General features: G+C 50.0%; 1 protein-coding gene across 1 annotated transcript in view; it reads right to left on the bottom strand.

The window, feature by feature from the left end:
• Positions 1-226: 226 nt before the first annotated feature.
• Positions 227-22,286, bottom strand: part of MARCO (macrophage receptor with collagenous structure) — a 35,391-nt gene continuing 13,331 nt past the window's right edge. The window contains exons 2-13 of the mRNA XM_061135552.1: positions 21,884-21,985; positions 20,242-20,373; positions 18,816-18,860; positions 13,991-14,089; positions 13,845-13,880; positions 13,273-13,371; positions 13,117-13,179; positions 4,179-4,223; positions 3,214-3,312; positions 2,670-2,714; positions 1,779-1,955; positions 227-407 (exon numbers count right to left, since the gene is read on the bottom strand). Of these exons, the coding sequence (XP_060991535.1) occupies positions 277-407; positions 1,779-1,955; positions 2,670-2,714; positions 3,214-3,312; positions 4,179-4,223; positions 13,117-13,179; positions 13,273-13,371; positions 13,845-13,880; positions 13,991-14,089; positions 18,816-18,860; positions 20,242-20,373; positions 21,884-21,985 (1,073 nt within the window). The 3' untranslated portion in view covers positions 227-276. The remainder of the gene's footprint in view (positions 408-1,778; positions 1,956-2,669; positions 2,715-3,213; positions 3,313-4,178; positions 4,224-13,116; positions 13,180-13,272; positions 13,372-13,844; positions 13,881-13,990; positions 14,090-18,815; positions 18,861-20,241; positions 20,374-21,883; positions 21,986-22,286) is intronic.

Below are 22,286 nucleotides of genomic sequence, written 5' to 3'. Positions count from 1 at the left end.
CTGAGCTAAGATTCCACTGTCCCTGTGCATTGGGTGGGGGTGCGAGGAGCATGAGGACTCAATGAAGCACTGCGTGACAGGAGAGACGAGCTGGTAATTTCAGCCACAGCCCAGGGCGGTGCCAGGTAGCACTTTGAACTTTATTGGCTTTATTGAACCCACTTCAGAGGCTGCCAGCCACCTCTGGGAGCCCCTCAGAGAGCACCGCCTCCCTTCGAGGGCTGAGTGTCTTGGCTGTGGACACCTTGGGGGCAGAGTGGTGAGTGGGCTGTGGGGTCAGCTGCAGCTCACGCCCGCATCCTCACTGTGGTTGCAGTTGTGAGAGCCCCAGCTGCTCTTGTTGCAGTCCCACAGGGTCGATTCTGACCCTCGACACGCAACATCGTCCAGCCAGATGTTCCCAGAGCCTGGACACAGAGAAAGCAAGGAGCGAGAGGAGTGTGGGATTAGGGGCCAAGCTGTGTGGTCCGACTGTCCTCAGGGTCTTCCACAGGGAGCTAGACTGATCATTTCTCCTGCAACTGCCCAGGCCCACGGTGCGGACGACTGATCTGCTCTCTTATGATGACTCTGCCTCTGTTCTGCTCTCTACCCTTTGATAAAAGTCTCATCCAAGTATTTAATATGTAATCCAAGCATGATTTGAAGTCTCCTAGGGATCTCTCAGGGTTTGTCTCTTCCTTAAACGCCTTTGTAATCAGGTCATTCCCAGTCCCAAAGCATTCATACTTCCTTCAAACCCCCTTCCTTCTGATATAATCGATATCAGATCAAGAGCTTAGAGGAATCACTGGCTTATTTGATTCCAGTAATTTATACTACAGTGTAACAATCTATATAGGCTTAATCTGTGGGAGGAAATGTGTATTTTGAAGGAGCTTTATAATCCAACTAGACTCAATTAAAAAGTAGGTATGCATTTTTGGTGGAGTGGAGGGGGAAGGGTAAGGGCAGAGAAGATTTGGGGACAGGAGCAGGAGAAACCAGCCTAGTGTCATTGGCAGGTCAGCTCTTGGCGGTTGTTTAGTTGTTTAGTTGCCAAGTTGCTTTTGCAACCCAATAGGCTGTAGCCCACCAGGCTCCTTTGTCTATGGAATTTTCCAGGCAAGAATACTGGAGTGGGTTGCCACGCCCTACTCCAGGGGACCTTTCCGACCAAGGGATCGAACTCATGTCTCCTGCATTGGCAGGCAGATTCTTTACCACTGAGCCACAGGGAAGCACAGGTCCACTTTTATGGCCAAAGAAAATGACCTTTTGCTGCAAAATATAGTTGAGTCTCCAGCACTCCAGGACATCTTTCCAAAACTGATTTTAAGAAGTCCCTGTGATTTGCTGTCTCTTCCCTTCTCCTTGAAGTTGATCAAGCTTGGGCTGCCCAGGCCTTCATGCTCCAGAGAGCTGAGATGACCACTGTGCTTGCCTGCCTGGCATCTTTGTTCTCCTAGCTTACACCCCTCAGCTGTCCTTCTGATAGCATCCCTCACAAACACTGTTGGACATGTGGCATTCTGGCTTTAAGGCTGGATGGATAGCAACTTCTGTCCCTGTAGGGGAAGAGTGCCTTCTTTCTCCTGGGGCTGCCAGCCAGAAGGATGTAAACTGGGGCCCTGAGTTGCAAAACTTTTCAGTTGCTTGAACCAATCCCTTTCTTTTAAGCCAACCACTATGAGTCACTTGCAACTGATGGGTGCCAACACCCTACCCAGGAGAGAAAGCTCACATCAATACCTCAAAAAAAAAGTAAAAGACTCCTGGTTGAGGACTGATTCACTCACCAGCTCCCACATTGTAGATAGCAGTTCCAGAGGAGTAACCCAGCATGCGGCAGAAAACGGTGGCATCTGCATTTTCCCAGCCGTCATCGCAGATTGTCCCCCATGCACCGTTATAGAAGACTTCAGCTCGGCCTCGGGTCCTAGAGCCGATAATCCGGATGGCTAATGAGGAGTCGCCTGGTGACGAAACACACGGGGAGAGGTGAGGGACGCAGCACCGGGCTTCGGGCAGATGCAGGTTCGGCCTTTTAATTTTTGGAAGTCCTGTTGTTGTTCAGTCACTCAGTCGTGGATGACTCTTTGCGACCCATGGACTGCAGGATACCAGGCTTCCCTGCCCCTCACGATGTCCCAGACTTTGCTCAGACTCGTGTCCATTGAGTCGGTGATGCTATCTCACCAGCTCATCCTCTGCCTCCCCCTTCCCTTTTTGCCTCGGAAGTCCTACAGTTAGGGAAAAGAAGTCTTCTGCTCGGCCGTCTTCACAGCGGTAAGATCCCATTTTACGGCTCCAGCACTATCGGCGGGCTCTGTGCACTGAGGCTCACAGGCCTGAGGCCACAGGGGCAGGCGCCTCTGCGGCTGGCCTTGCAGATCCAGCCCACCATGTTTTCTCACATTGCGGAGGGAAAAAAAGGGAGGAGGAAGAAGGGAGGGAGAGAGGGAGAGAAGAAGGGGGTGGGGGAGAAGCGAGGAAAGAAGGGAGGGAGAGAAACTGTTACCTGTGGCTCTGGGACACGGGAAGGCTTATTCAAGGGACAAGCCTTTTAGCTTTCCCCCAAAATGAGGAACCTCTCTGAGAACCAAGGCCTCTCCCCCAGGACACATACGACTTTCAAGTACAGAGTAGCCTCTATAGCATACGTTAAAGAGAACAGAAATAGCAATTACCTTTTTGACCTTTTTCTCCCTTGGCTCCTTGTGGCCCAGTAGCTCCTGTCATGAGGAGAAAAACCGCACAGTTTGAAGGAAACCAAATCAGAAACCCCCGCTCTCCTTTGCCACTGGTGGGGAGGAGTGCTGGGGGTCGGACTCTCTCCTCCCTCTTTGCTGGCCCCCTGGCATCAGGGGGACTGGATATGCCATGGATCTCCATGGCTGAGCAAGAAGAAATGGGCCTGAGCTACAGCAGGAAGGACTTAAGCTAGATTAGAGAAGGACATTCAAGAGGCATGGAGTGGGAGGTCTCTGCTGAGGTCAGTCACGGAGACTGTAGGGTCCAGGGCTGGGCATGGTGCCGGCACATTGTCACCTGCCGCTCCGAGTGCCCAGCTGTGCCTTAGTCACCTCTGTAAGCTCCGGGCCGAGGGCAGTCCCAGCATGAGACTTCTCCACAGAACCACTAAACCTCTAGCCTTCTGGTTCTGAAAACCACTCCCAACCCCTTACAACAGGCCTCTCCTTTGAACTCTTATGTCAGAAGCCGAGACCTTACCTCTCGATCCAGGCTCTCCCTTCTGGCCACTTGGTCCAGGTGCCCCCTTGAGGCCTCCCAGGCCTGGGCTTCCCTTCTCTCCCTTCATGCCTGCAAGGCCTGGGGGAGAGAGACCACTGCCATCAGATGCTCCGATCTACTTTCCAAGGGAAACTAACAGCCTTGTGTTTAATGAATGAATTGTCCTGAGGGTCCCCCCCCCACCCCTATCAGTGGGCTATTTGGATGTTCAGCCTGGGGGCAGGGGCAGAGTGCTGCCCTTGCCCCAACCCCCCACCTCCCAGGTAAACTCTGGGGAGAAGAAGGTGAAAAGAGCCGACAGGATTCTAAAGTTGTTGGTCCTCATGGGGCCATTATGTGGAAGCCATTCTGGGAGAATTTGCTAGAACATTTCCAGGCCTCAATGTCCCCTTTAGTAAGTTAGAATAGGAAAAGAAAATCCACCTTAGGAGTATAAAGACTGCTCAGGAAATGTGTCTGAGGAGTTTTTGTTTTGGCTCCTTAGGGTGGGGCTGGCAAGAAGACTAGAAATGCCGTGTGTAAGGGTGGGGATGACGAGGCCTGTAATGATAGTCCTGTGAGAAGTAGCAGGAGGAGGGGGTGCCTTGAGGGCCAAAGTGAACAGGGAGATGGACCAAAGAGATACAGGCCAGGCAACCATCTTGGGAACTGGAGAGAAAGGTTGCTTAGCTCCACGGCGGCTGCGCAGCCTGAATTCACCGCCATGGGGCAGCTCCAGAGGCATCTTGACCATTTTCGCTTTCAACTCCACACCCGTCTCTATACCCTTTCCCCTGGGTTATCACTGGAAGAGCCTGAGGCTTGAAAGACAGAGCCTTGGAGGCCTCGGCACTCTGGTGGAAAGTTACTGTGGTTACAGCCCTGCTTTCAGGGTCAACAAAACCCGCCTCAGACAGTCCTTCCAGTCATTATTGTGGAAAATTAAAATGAAGCCAGTGCTTTACCTGGAAATCCTGATTCTCCTTTTGTTCCTTTCTGTCCTTGAAGTCCTAAGATCAAAATACAGAAAAGGGAAGAAGATAATAAAACTTAGATATTAAACACTTTTAATCTTAGACAACCTCTACCTTCTGTCTGATTAATGCAGATGGAAAGGTACATTGGTTCTCCTCGATTGTTTAAAGCCTCTTTAGCAGAGCATAAAAGCAGACAGACTGCAGATAAATGGGGACGTGTATTGGGGTGAAATAGAAATGTGGTGGATGAAGGTCTGGGTTAGGTGAGCAGACCCCACACTCAGTAACTGGCTTTCTTTGTCCAGTAATAACCTGGCTTGATATCTATTCCTTCTTGTTGCAAAAGAAGGAAAAGATTGGAAAAAAGATTTTCTATTGGAAAAGAATTGAGAGATATTTTGAAAATAAAGTTAATTTTATTTCTAAAAGATTGTGGAGGGGACTTAGTGGCCACTAGAAGCTCTGGGAGTCTCTCACCCTCAGTAGATATTCCATAAGTCTATTGGTTTATTTCATTGTGGCCCCCGCTGTAGCTAAACAGTTAGGCAGCTAAAGGGTCTCATGTCCAGAAAATGGAAAAATAACCACTGCAATTATTTGAGATGATCCTATTTGTAGTTCTGATGTGAAAGTTCCTCCCTCCCTCCCTTCCTTCCTTCCTCCATTCATCTCTTTATTCACTAACTTATGTAGAAGGCCCACTGTTCCCAGCACCGTGACGGGTCATTACTTATTGTGGGATAATAACCTATTGGTTTAGCAACTCCATGATCTCTCAATTTCAGGGAAACAGGACTCTCCAAGACAGTCACGCAAACTTGGGGAAAGTAAAGCTCATTACTGATCATGAAGTAACAGTTTCTTGAGGGTAACAATGGGATTGTACTTCCACCATGATCTTGACTGTGGTCCCTTCCAACAAGCCAGCTCGGCTTTAACCAAAAACCCACTCATTGGATGGTCACTAGGAACCAAGAGGAACTCAGTTACTCTCACTGCAAATCGCCTGGGGGACGTTCCTGCCCCCCACTTCAAATTCCTGGCTTTCCTGAGCACCCACTGTGTGCTGGTCAGTGGAGGGCAGAGGCGGGGCCTGACAGGCCTCTTCAGGATCCCTTCTTGGAATGATGAACAAGGGGTCCTGGCTCCTGGCTGCCTTTCAGATGGCTAGCCTGAGGAGGAGGGTCAGAGGGCTGAGGAGCTCGGAGCTGCTGCTGCAGGCCTGGGCACTAAGGGAGGTTGGAAGGGCTGGAAAGATCTGAGAGGGCAACTAGTTTTGCCCCTCATTCTTGAGATGAGGACAAGTTTGAGTCTCAGAGAGTCTCTTCTAAAAGCTGGAGGAACCTTTGAGGTCAGCTGGCAGGCAGGCCCCAGCTCACTCTGGGCCAGCTGTGCTTCCTCTGTTCCCTCTGTTTGGAAAGTCTCACCCCTCTGGTCTCCTGGAGAACTGGATCAAGCCTGTGAAAGCTGCTATGATGCTAGATGTTGCCGACTATAATACCTTCTCTGGCCTTGCCCATGGATGATGCACTTCCTCCTAAGGCAGCACAGGGTCCAGAGTCAGATAGCCTGGGTTTGCATCCACCTCCAAGACATTTAGTCCAGTTCCCTCTCCATCAGCCTAACCTTTCTCCTCTGAGCTGCTGGTTGCCTCGGGGATTGTTATGAGACTGAAACAAAGTCACCTGTGTCAAGCCCTAAGCCTCGTGTCTGGCAAGTGGTGCCATGCGGACCCTGGGGACCTTTTGGTACTTGTATGTATTCCTCCAGTGGGGAGCACCTGGGACCCTGGGGCTAAAGGCCCCACAGGAGCTCCAGCCTTGCTGCCCAGGAAGCCCCCTCCCCTAAATGTTTGCTGTTGATCGTAAGTGGCCCAGCAGGGGCGGCAGATGTGGACTCTCTACTTAGGTGTGTGCTCAGTTGTACCTGACTCTTTGTGACCCCATGGATTGTAGCCCATCAGGCTCCTCCGTCCCTGGGATTTCCCAGGCAAGAATACTGGAGTAGGTTTCCATTTCCTCCTCCAGGGGATCTTCCTGACCCAGGGATCAAACCTGACTCTCCTACATTGGAGGGCAGATTCTTTAGTATGGAGCCACCTGGGAAGTCATCCTCTGTGCTTACCTGTATCTGAATTGCAGGTGTCAAGATTAGGGAGGAGAAACCGCATTCAGAAACCTGTCTTTGGTTGTTAAATAGAAAAATGGTTCATATCTAGACTCTTGACCCCCTCGTGTCTCATCCTAAAGGGTGCCATATTGCACAAATCTTTACCTTAAGAGCCTGTCCCTAGATGCAAGGTTGAAGCCATCTCACACTGTGATCTCTCCTGATTGCCTCCCCACTAAGAAGCCTCCAAAGCCCCAAACAACAAATTTCTTGTACAAGCAGGAGCCCTAGGTAAACCCCGGCTCACTAGGTCCATGGTCCCCGAGGCCTGACTCTCCCACCTCATTTCTCACACCCTTCCCCAGCCCCTCACCTCTTAGAGACTAAGCATCTTCCCCTGCATGCGCTATGCTGGACACCCTGTCAGGGGCTTCCCATACACCTCTCAGCTGCCCTGCTAGGTTGTGCCATTTCCCTCTTTATAGAGGAGGGAGTCTACACTCAGAGATGCTAGGTGATTTATCCCAGGTCACACAGAGAGGGAGTGGTGAAGTTGGGTTTGGGAACCAGGGTTGGCCTCCCACTGGGCACTGTGGCTGCTTGTTCCACCAGCGTGCCGGCTCACTCCCGCCTGGAATTTCACATGGGCTCTCCACCTGGTTCCAAAGCCTTTCAGTAGCCTTGGGCCATCGCTTACTCCTAAATGTGTAGTCAAACTACAGTGAACATCAGAGTCCCCTGTACAAGGTTTGTTAAAAACTTTCTGGGACTTTTCTGGTGGTCCAGTGACTAGGACTCTGAGCTCCCAATGCAGGGGCCCTGGGTTCGATACCTGGTCAGGGAACTAGATCCCACATGCATGCCACACTGAGAGTTTGCATGCTACAGCTAAGACCAAGCACAGCCAAATAAAGAAATAAAAATATTTAAAAATCCTTCTCCCTTACATTTCTAAAAACAAGCAGACAAACAAGCAAAAAACAACTTGCTAAGCTCCACCCCAGAGTTTCTGATTCAGTGCATCTGGTTTGGTCATCTGAGACTCTGTGTGTTTAACAAGTTTCCAGGTATTGCTGATGCCTCTAGTCCAGGAATCAAGGTTTGAGTAACCACTTCCCTAAACACATCCCACTCAGTCTTCAGGGACCAGCTCACAGCTCAGCTCCTCCAAGAAGACTTCCTGTCTCTAAAGTACTAATGACCCCTCCCCTGGCTGAGCTCTCACGGAACCCACTGGCCCTTGGTAAAATGCCCTCTAAGAAATGTATAATAGGTATGAACAGATATATAATAGGTGTAGGTTTTATCTTCAAAACTCCCCTCTTCAAGGGGAGAACACTGGAGTTGAGTTTTGTGTGATTTCTCTCCAGGCCTCCCTTGACCCTGAGAGGGTGCTCATTGAATGGCTGTGCATGGATCCAATGACTAGTAATTACTTTGCTATAAATCAAGGTGGTATCCTGATTGGATCAGGGAGAAGGAGAAATGGCTGAAAAACAGAAGTGCATGTTCAGAAGTGCATGTTGTAAGCCTATACTGGAAGGGAAGGAATGCTGAGTTTGTCCTCTTAACCACAAGCAAACTGGGATTCCCTGGGTGTCACAGGCTCAAGCTGAAAGGGCCCCAAATGTTTATTTGCAAGGTGCTTATTTAGAGACATAATTTTCTCCCAAGAAAATAGTTTAGTTGAAAAGCACAAGCCTTCCTATTGTTTCATGTTCAGTTGGTGCTCTGCCTAAAATCTTTCCCTTCAATCAGGGGAAATTGCCTGTTTCAAATCCAGAATGCTGGCTAATTGTCAGGGACCTGGGTATTATTCTAGACCTTTCCCCATACTCCATAGAGGAGCAAACCAAGGCCTTGCAAGGTTCTATATCAAACTATCATCACCTAGCTAGTTGAGAAGTCCAACATAATACACAGGCCTACTGACTCTGATTTAATGTAGAAATTTCTAGTATGTTGGGAAACTGCCTTCAATACCATCCCAACCTACAGGCTAAGTGCAGCCTGGCAAACTTATGGTTAATTTAATAACGAACAACTTAGAGTTGTCTGATAAGAAGTCAGATCGTAGATAGGGGACCCAAAACTGGGACACATGTAGACTTCTACAAATGTCTCTAAGAAACAGGAAAATGAGGGAAAATCTGTGGCAATTTAGTAATATGAGTTGGGAGAATTTAATAAATTCTTAGACTAACTCAATACTTAGACACAGGGAATGAAATTAGCTGAGAAATTGTATTCATGATCTAGGGCTTAATTGCTATTGGATATTCTTTGTTACTTTAAAAGTAAAACACATCTTAAAATACAGATGAGGAACTAGATTTCAAGTTATTGGCACATTGGCTTAGCCTCAAAAGAAACATAAAAGGACATAGAAAATTCAGATTCTTGTTATATTTTAGACATGAGTACTGTTGAGATGCAGAAATTTTGATCAGACTGGTATTTTGGAGCTTAAATGTTTTGGCTGCTTCTAACATCGTTTCATGAGATGAGGAGGTAGAAAGAGAAATGCCATGATCACAAGCTGAAATAAGCCCTTCCTTATTTTCAAACAAAGTTTACTTTTCAAAATGGCTAAAGGATTTAGAGCTAAAATTAGTTTTGTTGTGGATTTTTTTTTTTTTTTACTTTTTTTTTCCTGAAGTCGAGTGATTTTGCAGTCATTTGAAAGATCAAAGGTTAGAAAACACTAAGTTTTGGGGGTTTGTGAATGGTGAAAGGAACTACCATTAGAAAAATTTCTTCTCGGTGATAATGTCCTATCTTAAATATTAGCTATGCAATCTCTCTTCCCAACAGAATGGAAGGAGTCTCCTCTTTGCCATCTTTAATCTGAGATGGCTTCTTTTTCTCAAGGCGTGTAAACATGGGGAAATATTCCACCAGAATGGGTTGGGGTGTGGTTATTGAGTGTTTAAAACAGTAGGAAGATTTGGTGACTAAACTAGGATTGACCCATCTACTGTGGGGTGGAAAATATGGGCATTTCTGATCTCTCTGTGTCCTATACTCTATGCTATTCTATACAACAAAATTTAGAAAAGTGCAATTTTGGAACCAGACTTTGGGATTAAATCTTGGACTCAGTGTATATTAACTATGAGAGCCTGAGGAAAGGTCTTACTTTCTGGGAGCCTTTACTTCCTCAGCTGTATGTGGGTGGATGCACTATGATCATGGGAGTAGAGGCTCAAACAGAGTACCTGGCTTAGAGGTGTTGTTAATAATAAACAGACTTCTTTCTTTTGTAATTAATGCACAATAACCGGGCTTCCCAAGTGGCTCAGTGGTAAAGAATCCACCTGCGAATTCAGGAGACACAGGCTTGATTCCTGGGTTGGGAAGATCCCTGGAGTAGGAAATGGCAACTCACTCCAGTCTTCTTGCCTGGGAAATCCCATGGACAGAGGAGCCTGGTCCCTGAAGTCCATAGGGTGGGAAACAGTCAGACGCAACTGAGCATACATGCACAAAAATGAGATCTAGCTGTTACATAGGTTAATTCAAGGGACCGTAATTTCTCTGTTTTCAATCCCATGCAGCTGGATAGTCTCCTGTGAGACTGATGATTTTATTTACAAAATGGGAAATACATCAGTTTGAAAAACTGGCTTGATATAATCAAAACTGAACAAATACTGCAGTACCACTAGCTTGGGGATCACCAACATCCTGACATTGACAAATAGAAATTGCCTTCCATGATGAGAAGATCTGGCTCCCACCCTCCCTTCCTTCTCCCACTTCAGAAATCTGACCTCTCCAAAAGTCCATTAACCCATGACTTCAGGATGATACACAGCCCTGGCTACAGCTAGCCAGGTTATGGTCCCACGGGAATCCAAGCTGTCTATGTGAACCATCTGCTACTTGATCAAGGGAAACGTTTGGATTTGAGTGGGAAACCTATGCAATTTGGAATAAGTTATGATCATCCCACACCCCAAATTGAAAATGCAATCCATCGTGTTTACTTGAGCAACTGGAGTTAAGGAATAACCTTCAGAATTTTCCAGGTTTGGTATTCACCACTAGGCGTGGCTGATGGAAGTTCCCATAAAGGAGCCCACCTAATATGCAAGTGTGCGTGCTGAGCTGCTTCAGTCATGTTTGACTCTTTGTGACCCTCTGGACTGTAGCCCACCAGGCTCCTCTGTCCATGGGATTCTCCAGACAAGAATACTGGAGTGTGTTGTCATGCCCTTCTCCAGGGGCTCTTCCCAGCCCAGGGGTAGAACCTGCATCTCTTATGTGTCCTGCATTGGTGGGCAGGTTCTTTACCACTAGCAGCCCCAAGGGACTTGATAATGGAGGTAAAATGATTCCCAGTCAACCAAAAGTGTCTGTGGGATCTTGGGGTGGGATCTTGGGTAAATAACAAAGAACTATAGCAGGGCCTGACAGCTCTGTTTCCTTCTAAGAGTGGAAGAAGCTGTTGAAGCTTCTGCTCTGATCCTTCCAGGACTTGGGTAGAGAGAGAAGGTGCTCCTCATCGGAATGCCCTGATGGGGTGGGGGTGCTCTCAGGTTCTTTGAGGGAAAAGGCAGCATGATCAAGTATAATGGATGCGGCCCCAAGTTTTGAGTCAGCCAGCCCTGGATTCCAACCCTAGCTGCATCTCTTACTGTGAAGCAGCTCTAACAAGAGTGTGGATCCTGTTGCGCTATCATGAAAATGCCCTTTTGAGTTTTAGGAATCAAACCCTCCCAGGATACAGAGTGCAGGCAAGATTCCCCACCTTCGGACAGTGGGAGACACAGGCTGGGGACCTGAGAGGTGGGTGCAGTGCTGCTTGGTGTAAAATCTTGTTTTATCACCCAGTACTCTTGCTTAGGCAAGAATCACTAGTCTGGCAAAGGGGGGATGGGGTTCAGGGGCTCCCCCCAAAATTTATAACTGAGGGAGAAAAGCCAACATCGCCATGAAGCCAAGCAGAAAACTCAGGGGTAAGACAGTTTTAGGCCTCAGAATCAGAAATCCTAAGATCTGGGACAGGAAAGACAGAAGTATAAGATCAGAAAGAAGCAGCCAATAAATTGGGGTTGCCTGACCACTACACCCAGATGGAGCCTAGAAGGCGAGACTTTGCTGAGAGCCTTCAGGTAGCATCCACATGGGATTGGGTAGCAGAGCCCCTGCCTGTCCTGCCCCACCATCTGTGAAAAGGAAAGCAGCTTTGAAGACGGATGGGTTAGAAGGACAGTGTGTGTAGGAGTCACCTGTGTCAGGGCTCCTGACACCCTTCAGGGGAAACCCAAATGTCAAAGGCCCAGAGTCCTAGGCTCAGAAAGTGGCCTGCCCAGCTCTCTGGCCAGAGCTTCCCGAACCTCCACCAGATGCCAGACCTGGACTCAAGGGATGCCGACCTACAGAGCCCTCCCTCACCTTCCAAGACTTCACCTGCTCTGTTCCCTTTCTCTAGACTTGCCTTCCTCTCTCCCCCTGGCCAAGCCCTAGTCATCCTCCATGACTCAACTCCAGCTCTTCCATCACTCGTGCAAGATGCTACATTTTGCTACCCACACCAGGGGCCACTGTGAACTTGAAGATTTTGACAGAGCCAAGTCACATCTGTTTAAAAAAAAATCAATCAATCCATTGACCACTTGATCAATGAAAAATGAGAGGGCCTGCTCCCAGTGTGGGTTTCTAGCGTGGCTCTGGGGTGAAGGCGTCCAGGTTGTCTAACTCAAGTATGACCTTCCACACTGGCAGTGACTGTCCACAGACATCCTTGGAAGATGCCCAGCCCTTCCTCACCCTGCACTGGCCACAGCACCTCCTGGCCTGCACCTGGCTTCCTAAATGACACGTGGCACTCCTCCACGCAAAACCCTCAGCAGAGTGGGCCTGACGCCATCTGACAGTCAGTCTGCCTGTCTCCTGCACCAGCCTGTATGTCTGAGGGCAGGAACCAGGTCTTATGTGTCTTGGAGGCCCAACTTTCTAGACTCTCCAGTGGACCAGACTTCCTAGATCATCATGGGTACCCGGACTTACTTAGTGACTAGCAAATTTAACAGTTGTTTGTAAAGCAGACCACATTGGTAGGATGGTTTATAACTTTGACTAAATTGGCCTACTGGTTTACGACCTTGACTAAGTTGGCGTGATGGTTCATGAACTAGTCTCTGTGAGTTGGGTAACTGTGGGTCCCTCCTTTCAGCCTGGGCCCCCCTGGGAGAATGTGCAAGAAGGGTTTTTTGACAAAGTGAAATCGTTCAGTAGTGTCCGACTGTTTGTGACCCTGTGGACTGTAACCTACCAGGCTTCTCCATCCATGGGATTTTCTAGGCAAGAGTACCGGAGTGGGTTGCCATTTCCTTCTCCAGGGGATCTTCCCAACCCAGGAATCAAACCCGGGCTCCCGCATTGCAAATGCTTTACCCTCTTGAGCCGCCAGGGTTTTTTGACAACTGCTGCCCAAATCCAGAGCCCTGACCCTTGGGGCCCCACCTCAGGTCAGTGGAGAGAGCGGACTCTACATCCACAGCTGGAAGGCAGGACAGGAGACAGTGCGAGCAAGGTGCCCACACCACCCCCTCCTGTTTGCCAGTGGAGATTTGATTGTGGCATTCAAGGTCTCTCATGGACTCTGGGCAGAGACAAACAGCCACAGGGCCTTGGACTCAAAGGGCTCTGGCAGAGAGAAGTGCCCTTCTTAAATCCAGATGCTTCAGGGGCCAGAGCACAGGAGACCCTCTGCCTCCTTCTGATGGTCCTGCTGGGCAGTAGTCCTGCTCCGTGTCCATCACTGACACCCAGAAACCCCACCTGCCCACCTACCCACAGCCTCTGTTACCTGTGTCCCCCTTGCTTCCTTTCACACCTTCGACTCCTGGTGTCCCGGGCATCCCTGGTGGTCCTGGACAACAGATGCCACAGAGAGTGTCAGGGCTGGGCTGGGTGGGTCTTCAGACATCACTCCCCACACCCACCACAGGACCCAGGACCTCACCTATTGGCCCAGGGGGGCCAATGCTGCCAGTCTCACCCTTGGCACCTGGGGATCCCACAGCTCCTGGAGAGCCTGGAAGACCCTTCACTCCAGGTGGTCCTGAAAGGAAAGTCATGAATAGAAGGCTGGGGGTGGTTGGTAGAGGGCCTGGCTGCCTATGCTTTCAACACACCTCTGTTCTCTGCAGTGACACATGCATCTCTTAACACCTTAAATATTCCCTGGGCAGCTTGAAAGATCTCCCTTTAGAAGCTTTAAATTAGCCCTATTAGTGGGAGGAGAATTACAGTCTCAGCAATTTATTAATTTATTTCCATTCACTGCTGCAGGGTTTGAAGCTTATGGACTTACTCAGAACTTGGGGTGTGAGTGTCTGGCTGCACAGGCCTGAGCAGCAGAGTGAAGAGAAGCTCTCTGAAAGAATATCAATTAGGCCTGCCCTCTGAATACTGCTCTGTTCCTCTTAAGGATGGGCCAAGTTTTACAAAATCTCAGAGGCTCTGGGTTAATATTACAGTCAAATACAGGACAGGGACAGTACCTGGAATGATGCCCATTCCTACAATTCTTACCTTGATCACCTTTGATTCCAGGAATTCCAGCCACTCCTAAAATACAGAAGGATTTTTAGGGATTGTGTTTTTACCCTCTAGCTTCAGCCTGCTAGACAAAAGGGGAATACCCACAGGACAGCAGACTTGACAGTGCAGACACTTACCTGGGGAACCGGGCTTTCCTGAGTCACCTTTGTCCCCCCGAGCTCCGGGGGGTCCCATGACCCCCATGTCTCCTTTCATGCCCATGTCTCCTTTTCTTCCTAAAAAACCAAGAAACTGTGGTCAGACGTGGGAGGAGGGCGGGGCTTCCCTGGTGGCTCAGTAGTTAAAGAATCCGCCTGCGGTGCAGGAGACCCAGGTTCGATCCCTGGGTCAGGAAGATCCCCTGGAGAAGGAAATGGCAACCCACTCCAGTGTTCTTGCCTGGAGAATCCCATGGACAGAGGAGCCTGGCAGTTTACAGTCCATGGGGTCGCAAAGAGTCGGACACAACTTAGCAACTAAACCACCACCACCATGGGAGGAGGGCAAGCCCGGCCACCACATCCAACTCTGATACTTCCAGTCCCACTCAAATTCTAAACTCAGACTCCTTGAACCCCTTGGTGCCCAGAAGTGGAAGATACAATGACTGCCCTCAAGGAGCACACCACCTTGCCCAGACACCAGGCATAAACTCATGAAAAATGGATGAGAGGACCTGGCCTGGCTGATGGGAAGTGGAAGGTCCCAGAAGCTGAGCTCTCCATAAGCATTGCCTGGCTTATTTCAGTGTCTGAATTTGGAGAACTATTTTTTTAAACTTCCCAAACCGAATTCTGAATATTCCAGAAAGCAGATTTCAAGTGCTGAGAGCAGAAGCTTTGAGGTGCTGATGGGGAGAAAAACATTGCAACTTTTCCCCCTAGTGGTTCAGACACCTGGTGGCCAAGGTTTCAAATTTTCCACTTGGCATCAGTATTCCGGGCTTGCCCCAGTCCATCCTCTCCTCTGTCCTCCATCACTCCCCTCTCCTTCCTGCCGCTGTTCAGAGCGTATCAATCGAGGGAGGCTCCTCGCTGGGCAGGGCTCGGCAACTGCTTCCTGAACCTGCCAGCCACCCGTAAAGGGCCTGCTCATCGGTACCCACTGGCTGAGAAAGGCTGGTGAGGTCCCACCATCAGCAGAGTCCCAATCCTAGCAACTCCCTCAGGGGGCAGGACTGGCTCGTTAAGATGGAATTTGGTTAAAGGGCTCTATTCCATTATTTTCATGATTCCAGAGCTGGAGGGAGAAGGAAATGGCAACCCACTCCAGTGTTCTTGCCTGGAGAATCGCGGGGATGGAGGAGCCTGGTGGGCTGCGGTCTTTGGGGTCACACAGAGTCAGACACGACTGAAGTGACTTAGCAGCAGCAGCAGAGCTGGGGAGAACACAGAAACGCCCTGGCCTCCTCTCTAATGAATTAGGAAAGTAGGCATAGTGGTCTTGAGTGGAGGCAAAGAAGTAACTGCCGTACAGAACTCTCTGGGTATAAGATTTGAGAGTTGTTAGGTGTAAGTCTTGAGAATGAGATTCTTTGAGGTGGTTATAGGATACTTAGAGAATGATTATTCCTTGATGGAAGACAAAACAGCCATAGAGAACTTGATTGCAATGGAAGTCCCTTAGAACTGCCTCAGATGCAAAAAGCAAACAAGTTTTTGGTCCTTCAGAGCATCCACTTGAGCAGAAGGGCCAAAAGGCCAGGGCAATGCAAGGAATTATTTTCCTGAGGCATTTGTTGGTGCCCTGCTGCTCTGGGCCAGTCAGGGTCATCACGTTAAGGCAACTGTGTGACTGTATGAGGTTTCTTTTCTCGCTCTCCCATGCAGTTTTCAAGATCTTAGTTCCCCAACCAGGGACTGAACCCCAAGAGAATGGAGTCCTCACTACTGGACTGCCAGGGAAGTTCCTGTAGGAGGTTTCTTGAAACTGGTGTGGGCCTGAGTGAGTGTTGCTATGACTTCTGTGTCTTCACAAAGAGGACCACCTTGGGAAGCAAAGTAGTACTGGTGAAAGTACCGGAATCTGGCACCAGCTGAGGAATCACAGCTAATCTGACTTCAGAACCTCCCCATCATCACAGCTAAAGGTGGAGTGAAGGAGATTGACATGATCCCCTGGAACCTCATCACAGTGGCATTACCCATCTTCTGGGACAAAGAGGGGAAGACCTCAGTACTCAATACTACAGGGGCGGGTCCCGCTTGGTCTGCTAACCCTGTCTGCAGGCAGTGGATTGGGCAAACAGTGGGTAATTTGGGAAGAGGAGTCCTGATTTCTGAAGACATGAAACCGATGCATTTCCCCTCGCCAGCTGCAGTACTCTCAGCCCCGAGCCTGGGAGTGGCAGTGGGTGAGGATGAGGTGGGAAGCGGTGTGGTTCAGACTCCACAGGCAAAGGCTTGGCTCTCATCCATCCCCGCTCTGGGGCTGCCGGGGCCACCTTGAGAAAGTCTGGGCCACAGAGAATTGTGGAGGGCCACCTTTGGAATCAACCTGACAAGTCAATTGTCCGACCACCTACCCGGTGCAAGGATCCCCCTTCTGTTCCACCAAGGAGAATTCTGTAGCCCCTCCTCTCCACCCATACATCCGCTTGTTTCATTGTGGGGCAGCCCCAAGTCTTAACTGTTTGTTCCTCCCTTACCTCAGCACAACTGGTTCTCCAGAAACCTCTGCCCCTTGGCCTCCGTTCTTCTGCCGGGTACCACTGAGAGCCAGTCTATTTTCTCTTCCACAAGAACCTTTCTAGTATTTGAGGATGGCCAACACGTCCCTAGAAGGGCTCACTTCGTGAAGGCAAGCACCCTCAGTTTCTTCTGATGTAGATAATTCCCACATGCCAGCTACAGTATCACACATCTTCTGTCTTATATTTCTGTTGTAATCAGTCCTCACTGAAGGTTACTAGTACTATCCCCCTTTCATAGGTGAGTTAATTGAGTTTCAGAGAGATCACACAGCTGGTGAGCCACGTTCGAACCCAGATCTGTCTGACCTAGGAACCGAAATCCCTTTCCATGTTACAGGATCATTCATACCACCTACAATGTAGCAGAGTTTGAAAACAATGCTCTCCGACCCTTATAGCTGTCCTGCAAAGCACATATAATTTAATTAGTGTAATTTTAGTGTAATTGCCATTCGTTGCTGAAATGAAGTTAAATCTCGGCAAGCCAAGTGATGTGTCCAGTTACACAGGTGAGTAGGCACGGAGCAGGAGTGGCAATCAAGTCCGCTGGCTCCTCAGCTCCATCCCGCTACTGCACCCCGAGCCACCCCCAGGGTGGTCTCTGGGGAGGCCGGACACCAGGAGCATGAGCTGCTCAGTCAAGGCCAGAGCAGTGGGCCGTGCTTCTCAAAGCTGGTCCCCCACACCTCCAGGGTCTGAATCCTCCACGGCCTCTAAAGCATCTCGAATCGTTCTTATTCATGGCCATTAGCTTGAGAAGCACTGCTCTAGACCAAGTGCGGGCCATCAAGGGAAGATTCTAGATGCCTTATCAGCCCCTTTGTCCTCACCACCAGCGGTCTCCCCTCCTGACCCAGGCCCACCTCAGGCCCCACTCGGGTCCCCCACCTTTTTCTCCTCTGAGTTCCCAGCACTGTCTGTGTCTGCCCTTGCCACCAGTTGTACATGGCAGGAGGTCCTTTCCCCCCCTCACTCTCTTCTCAGATTTCCCATCCTGTCCTTTGCTCGCCTGGACAGAAGGGACCACAGCTGTGCCCCTGGGATGCCTGGCGACCCACCATCCTCTGCGTGGCCTTGCCCCTCCCTGGCCCTGAAGGCTGAGTGAGTGAGTGTGTATGAGTTTGTGGTAGGGGTGGTGAGTGCATGTGAGTGCGTGTGTGGGTGTGTATGCATGTGAGTGTATGTGCACGTGTGAGCAGGTGCCTAGTGCGACCGTGCATGTGTGACTGTGCCTGGGTGGGCCCCTGAATTCTCCTCCGACTGTTTGCCCATCCTCCATTCTGAAAACCTTCCCCAGAGAAACCCTGCTGGAGACTTAGAACTCTAGGCCCTCTGGGATTTCCCCTTCTATTAAAATCTTTCTAAAAATTAGTTCCTGGGAAAAAAAAAAAGAGTTTTCCCTCCTAACAAGTTTCCCTTCTGCAAATAGTGGTGTTTTTCTTTCTGTCTCAGTGTTCTGGAGACTTAGAGGCTCTCAGTCTATTTCCCCCTTTCTTGCAAATCCTCTCATTCTGCTCTTTCTTTAGTAACAGCTTTCTTGGCATTTTTACAACTCAGCAGCCTCCACCCCTCTGGGGATTGGAGGTTTGAGAGTCTAAGTGAAGGGCAGAATAGATTGTAACAGCGATGAAGCCCCTCTCCCCCAGGGGCCAGCCGAGCCCCCACATTCTCTGACCCAGCCTTGCCGTGGCCGCTGGTAAGGCACCTGGGCATATTAAGGCCACAACCTAAAAAAGAGAGCCAATCATGGGCTTTGAATTGTAATTTTAACTTCCCAGTAATCCTCTGAAGCATTCTTATCCCCATTTTACAGACCCTAGTAATCCTCTGAAGCATTCTTATCCCCATTTTACAGACCCTAGTAATCCTCTGAAGCATTCTTATCCCCATTTTACAGACAAAGAAACTGAGACCCAGAGAGGTAAAGGAGTGCTCCCCAGGTCATGCAACCAGTCTGTGGTGAAGGCAGTTGTGTCAGGCTCTGGAGTCTGGACCAATGAGCTTGACTCTCTCCAGGGATGCTCATAGGCTTGTACTCTGAGCACCAAGGAGGGTCTTGAAGTGTCCTCACCCTTCCATCCACACCTAGGTGTCTCCTCCGTGAAGCAGGTACTTCCCAGCATCCCAGGATATGTAGGGTCTCACCCCAGGTGACCTCCCTCACACACAGACCCCACTTGGAGTTCAGACTCTCAGGGTGGGGTGTGTGTTTGCAGCTGCTCCGAGACGGGCTGCTACCTGGCTGGCACACACACCCAGCCCCTGCTCACCTGCCTCTCCCTTGATTCCTGGTGGGCCTCGGGGTCCTGGGGGTCCTGGAAAGGAAAAGGAATTCAGAATGTAGCCTGGACAAGCAGGAAAAAAAGGATTATGGGGCCAGTAGACAGAGGTGGTTTCTATGACTTCTCTGCGAGCGGTCCTGGCAGGTGGGGGAGGCGAGGTCCACCCTGGGCCCCTTTGGACCTGAAAGACCTAAGGAAAAGGAGCGGAGGCACCATGCCCCAATGAACAAGGTGCCACTTACACCATCATTCATTCAACAAGTGTCATTGGGCACACGGATCAGCCAAACGGTGTGGAAGGAAGAAAAGACGGAGTGCCTTCCCACAAGAAGCTCATGGCCCAGCAGGCAAAATTCAGTTGTGTAGATGATGACTCCAGAGGGAGGCTGAGCCGGACAGACCAGGGTTTGAACAGCAGCAGTGCCCCTTTAGCTGAGTGACCCTGGGCCTGACCTTTCATCATCTGGAGCATCAGCTTTCTCATCAGTGAACTAGGGTTCATATACCAGTTAAGCAGGGCAGTTCTGAGGCTGTCACATGGAAACCCACATAGAAAGCGTGCCCAGGCTGTGATACATGGCACCCATCGCTGCTGCTACCCATCAGATCTCTCCCTTTCCAGCACTGCTTTGGGGATGGCAGCCTCCCAAAGACTTGGGTGGACGTGACAGGGCTCCTCGTCCTGTCTTAGTCCATTCTGGCCACTATAACAACACACTATGGACTGGGGAGGTGGGGTTTAACCAAAGAAATTCACTTCTTAGAGTTTTGGAGGCTGGAAGCCCCAGACGAGGCGCCTGCGGGGTCGAGCGCAGGGGAAAGCCTTCTGTGTGGCAGTCTGCACCTCTCCCTGCGTCCCCACGTGTGGGAGGAGCCAGGGTGCTTCTGGGGTCTCTTCTACAAGGGCAGGTCCACTGTCCGCTCCCCTCCATGGCCCCTGCTTTGGCCAGACTGGCGTGATGCCCGCCATTCCTCTCTCCAGCCACAGACCAGTATAGTTTGCCACTTGGAAGTGGTCCTGGGAATCGCCCCAGGCTCTGCATTTTACCTGCCCTCCTGAGCATTCTGGGCTGGTCTGAGGGTTTTGGGACTCAGACCTGACCTTTGGCTGGTTACTGAAGACCTTGGCTCTTGGATGTCATAATCATTTGGACAGGGTCCTTGGCTCCTAGCTTCCTGACCCCACTCTCACCAGATCTGTCTGCAGTCACCCAGGGTGCCTGTAATTTCACACCCTCCTCATTCAGCCTTCACCCCCTCTCTTGGCCTCCAGGGTCTCATGCCAGGCCAGGGTCTGGGAAGCCCCTCTGCCAAAGAAGGGAATTCAGGTCTAAAGACCCTCTTGTCCACACACAAGCAGCTCCCCCATTCCCATTCTCTCTGGAGAGTCCCAGCTCAGTGGGGAGGGACCAACCTGGGAGCTGAGTAAAGTTGTCCATCTGCTGTTGTAGCCTCTCCTGCTTGGCGAGGACTTGGGTGATCTGGGCCTGCGTTTCATTGTTGTGGGGCATCTCCAGGATCTGGAGCCGCTCCTGCAGGTTTAGAACTGGACACCCCACACCCCAGCCCTTCAGCATTCTTTCAGGGACTTCATTAAAGCCCAGGGCATTTGAACATAGCCCTGACATTCTGTGTCATATGTGCTCAATTCTGTAAGTTCTGACTGTGTAAATGCATGTTTTGTGTACTGTGGGGAACTAGTGTGAGCACAGAGCTTTGTCTGTATCTTGCACACGGGCACTTCACACTCACAGATGCTACACGTCCATGGAACACACTGGCACAGTCTGTGCACCCACTGCATCCATGATCAACCTGCGTGCAGTTAAGAACTCTGTGCATGCTGGAGCGTGAGTGCATGGCCACTAACGTGCTGACCTGGCCTAATCATGTGAGGCATTAATATGCGTGCGATGTGCGTTTGTGACAGCTGGGCACATGACACGCTTGAGCAGCTTCACTGTCTGTATGAGGGGATCGCTTCCTGACCTAACCATTTGGACTGGGAGCACTTTGAAAGCCAAATCATGTTGAAATGAAACACTGATCAACAAAGCTCCTTCCTAAACCAGAATAGAAAGAGACACGTGCACCCCAGTGTTCATCGCAGCACTGTTTATAATAGCCAAGACATGGAAGCAACCCAGATGCCCATCAGCAGATGAATGGACAGGAAAGCTTTGGTATATATACACAATGGAATATTACTCAGCCATTAAAAAGAATGCATTTGAATCAGTTCTAATGAGGTGGATGAAACTGGAGTCTATTATACAGAGTGAAGTAAGCCAGAAAGAAAAACACCAATACAGTATAATAATACATATATATGGAATTTAGAAAGATGGTAATGATGACCCTATATGCAAGACAGAAAAAGAGACACAGATGTATAGGGCAGTCTTTTGGACTCTGTGGGAGAAGGCGAGGGTGGGATGATTTGAGAGAATAGCATTGAAACATGTACATTATCATATGTGAAACAGATCGCCGGTCCAGGTTTGATGCATGAGACAGGGTGCTCGGGGCTGGTGTACTGGGATGACCCGAGGGAGATGGGAGGGGGTTTCAGGATGGGGAACACATGTGCACCCATGGCTGATTCATGTCAATGTATGGCAAAACCACTACAATATGGTAAAGTAATTAGCCTCCAATTAAAATAAGTAAATTAAAAAAGAAAAAAAAAAGCTCCTTCCCATCCAGAGACAGGGAATTCTTGATGGGAGATGCACAAGGCATACCTGTGTGAAATCACTGCCTCTTTGACTGCTTCAGACACACACATGTGTGGTCTATTTCTCCTTGCCTCCCTCTCCCCCGCCCCCCTCACACACGCACACACACACACACACACACACGTAACACGTAACACACACTCCCCTTTCTGCTTTTCCCTCCCCTCCCCGCACCACCCTGGCCGCCCAGGGCCTGAGAACTCTCTCCCAGCAGATGGGCAGCAGTGGCCCCGGGGGTCTCCCCTGAGCCTGGGTTCTGTATCTGGTGGGTCCACCTTGTTACCCAAGGAAGGACCAGGCAGGACTCAGGTGGTTTACCTTGTATCACCAATAGCCCAGCGCCCACGGTGAGCAGAACCAGGTACATGACCACTAGGACCATGATGCAGTTCTTTCCATTTCTCCTCTTGGGCTTTGGACCTGAAGTGGAACACAGGCAGAAAGCAGCTGCTAGAGAGGGTGGAGAGCAGAGGTCCCTAGCCTGGGCCCAGATGCCCTCTGGGTGAGCAAGGGGCTCTCCCTGAGGTTCCATGCGGGGAAGGACACAAGGGCCAATGACAGCCAAATCCTCCCCTTGACCCTCCTTCCACAAGGCAAGAAGCCACTCGCTTGTGTGGCTGGGTGAAAAACACCTCTGCATGTATTCTTTGCTATATCCTTAAACCAGATATTACATCAACCTTGCTCACTGTAGAAGCCCCCATGTGCCATCTGCTCCAGG

Source organism: Dama dama, chromosome 33, assembly GCF_033118175.1.
Source record: "Dama dama isolate Ldn47 chromosome 33, ASM3311817v1, whole genome shotgun sequence".
In the NCBI taxonomy this organism is placed as follows: domain Eukaryota; kingdom Metazoa; phylum Chordata; class Mammalia; order Artiodactyla; family Cervidae; genus Dama; species Dama dama.
The sequence above is the reverse complement of the archived record's forward strand: the minus strand, read 5'-3'. Positions and strand labels throughout refer to the sequence as shown.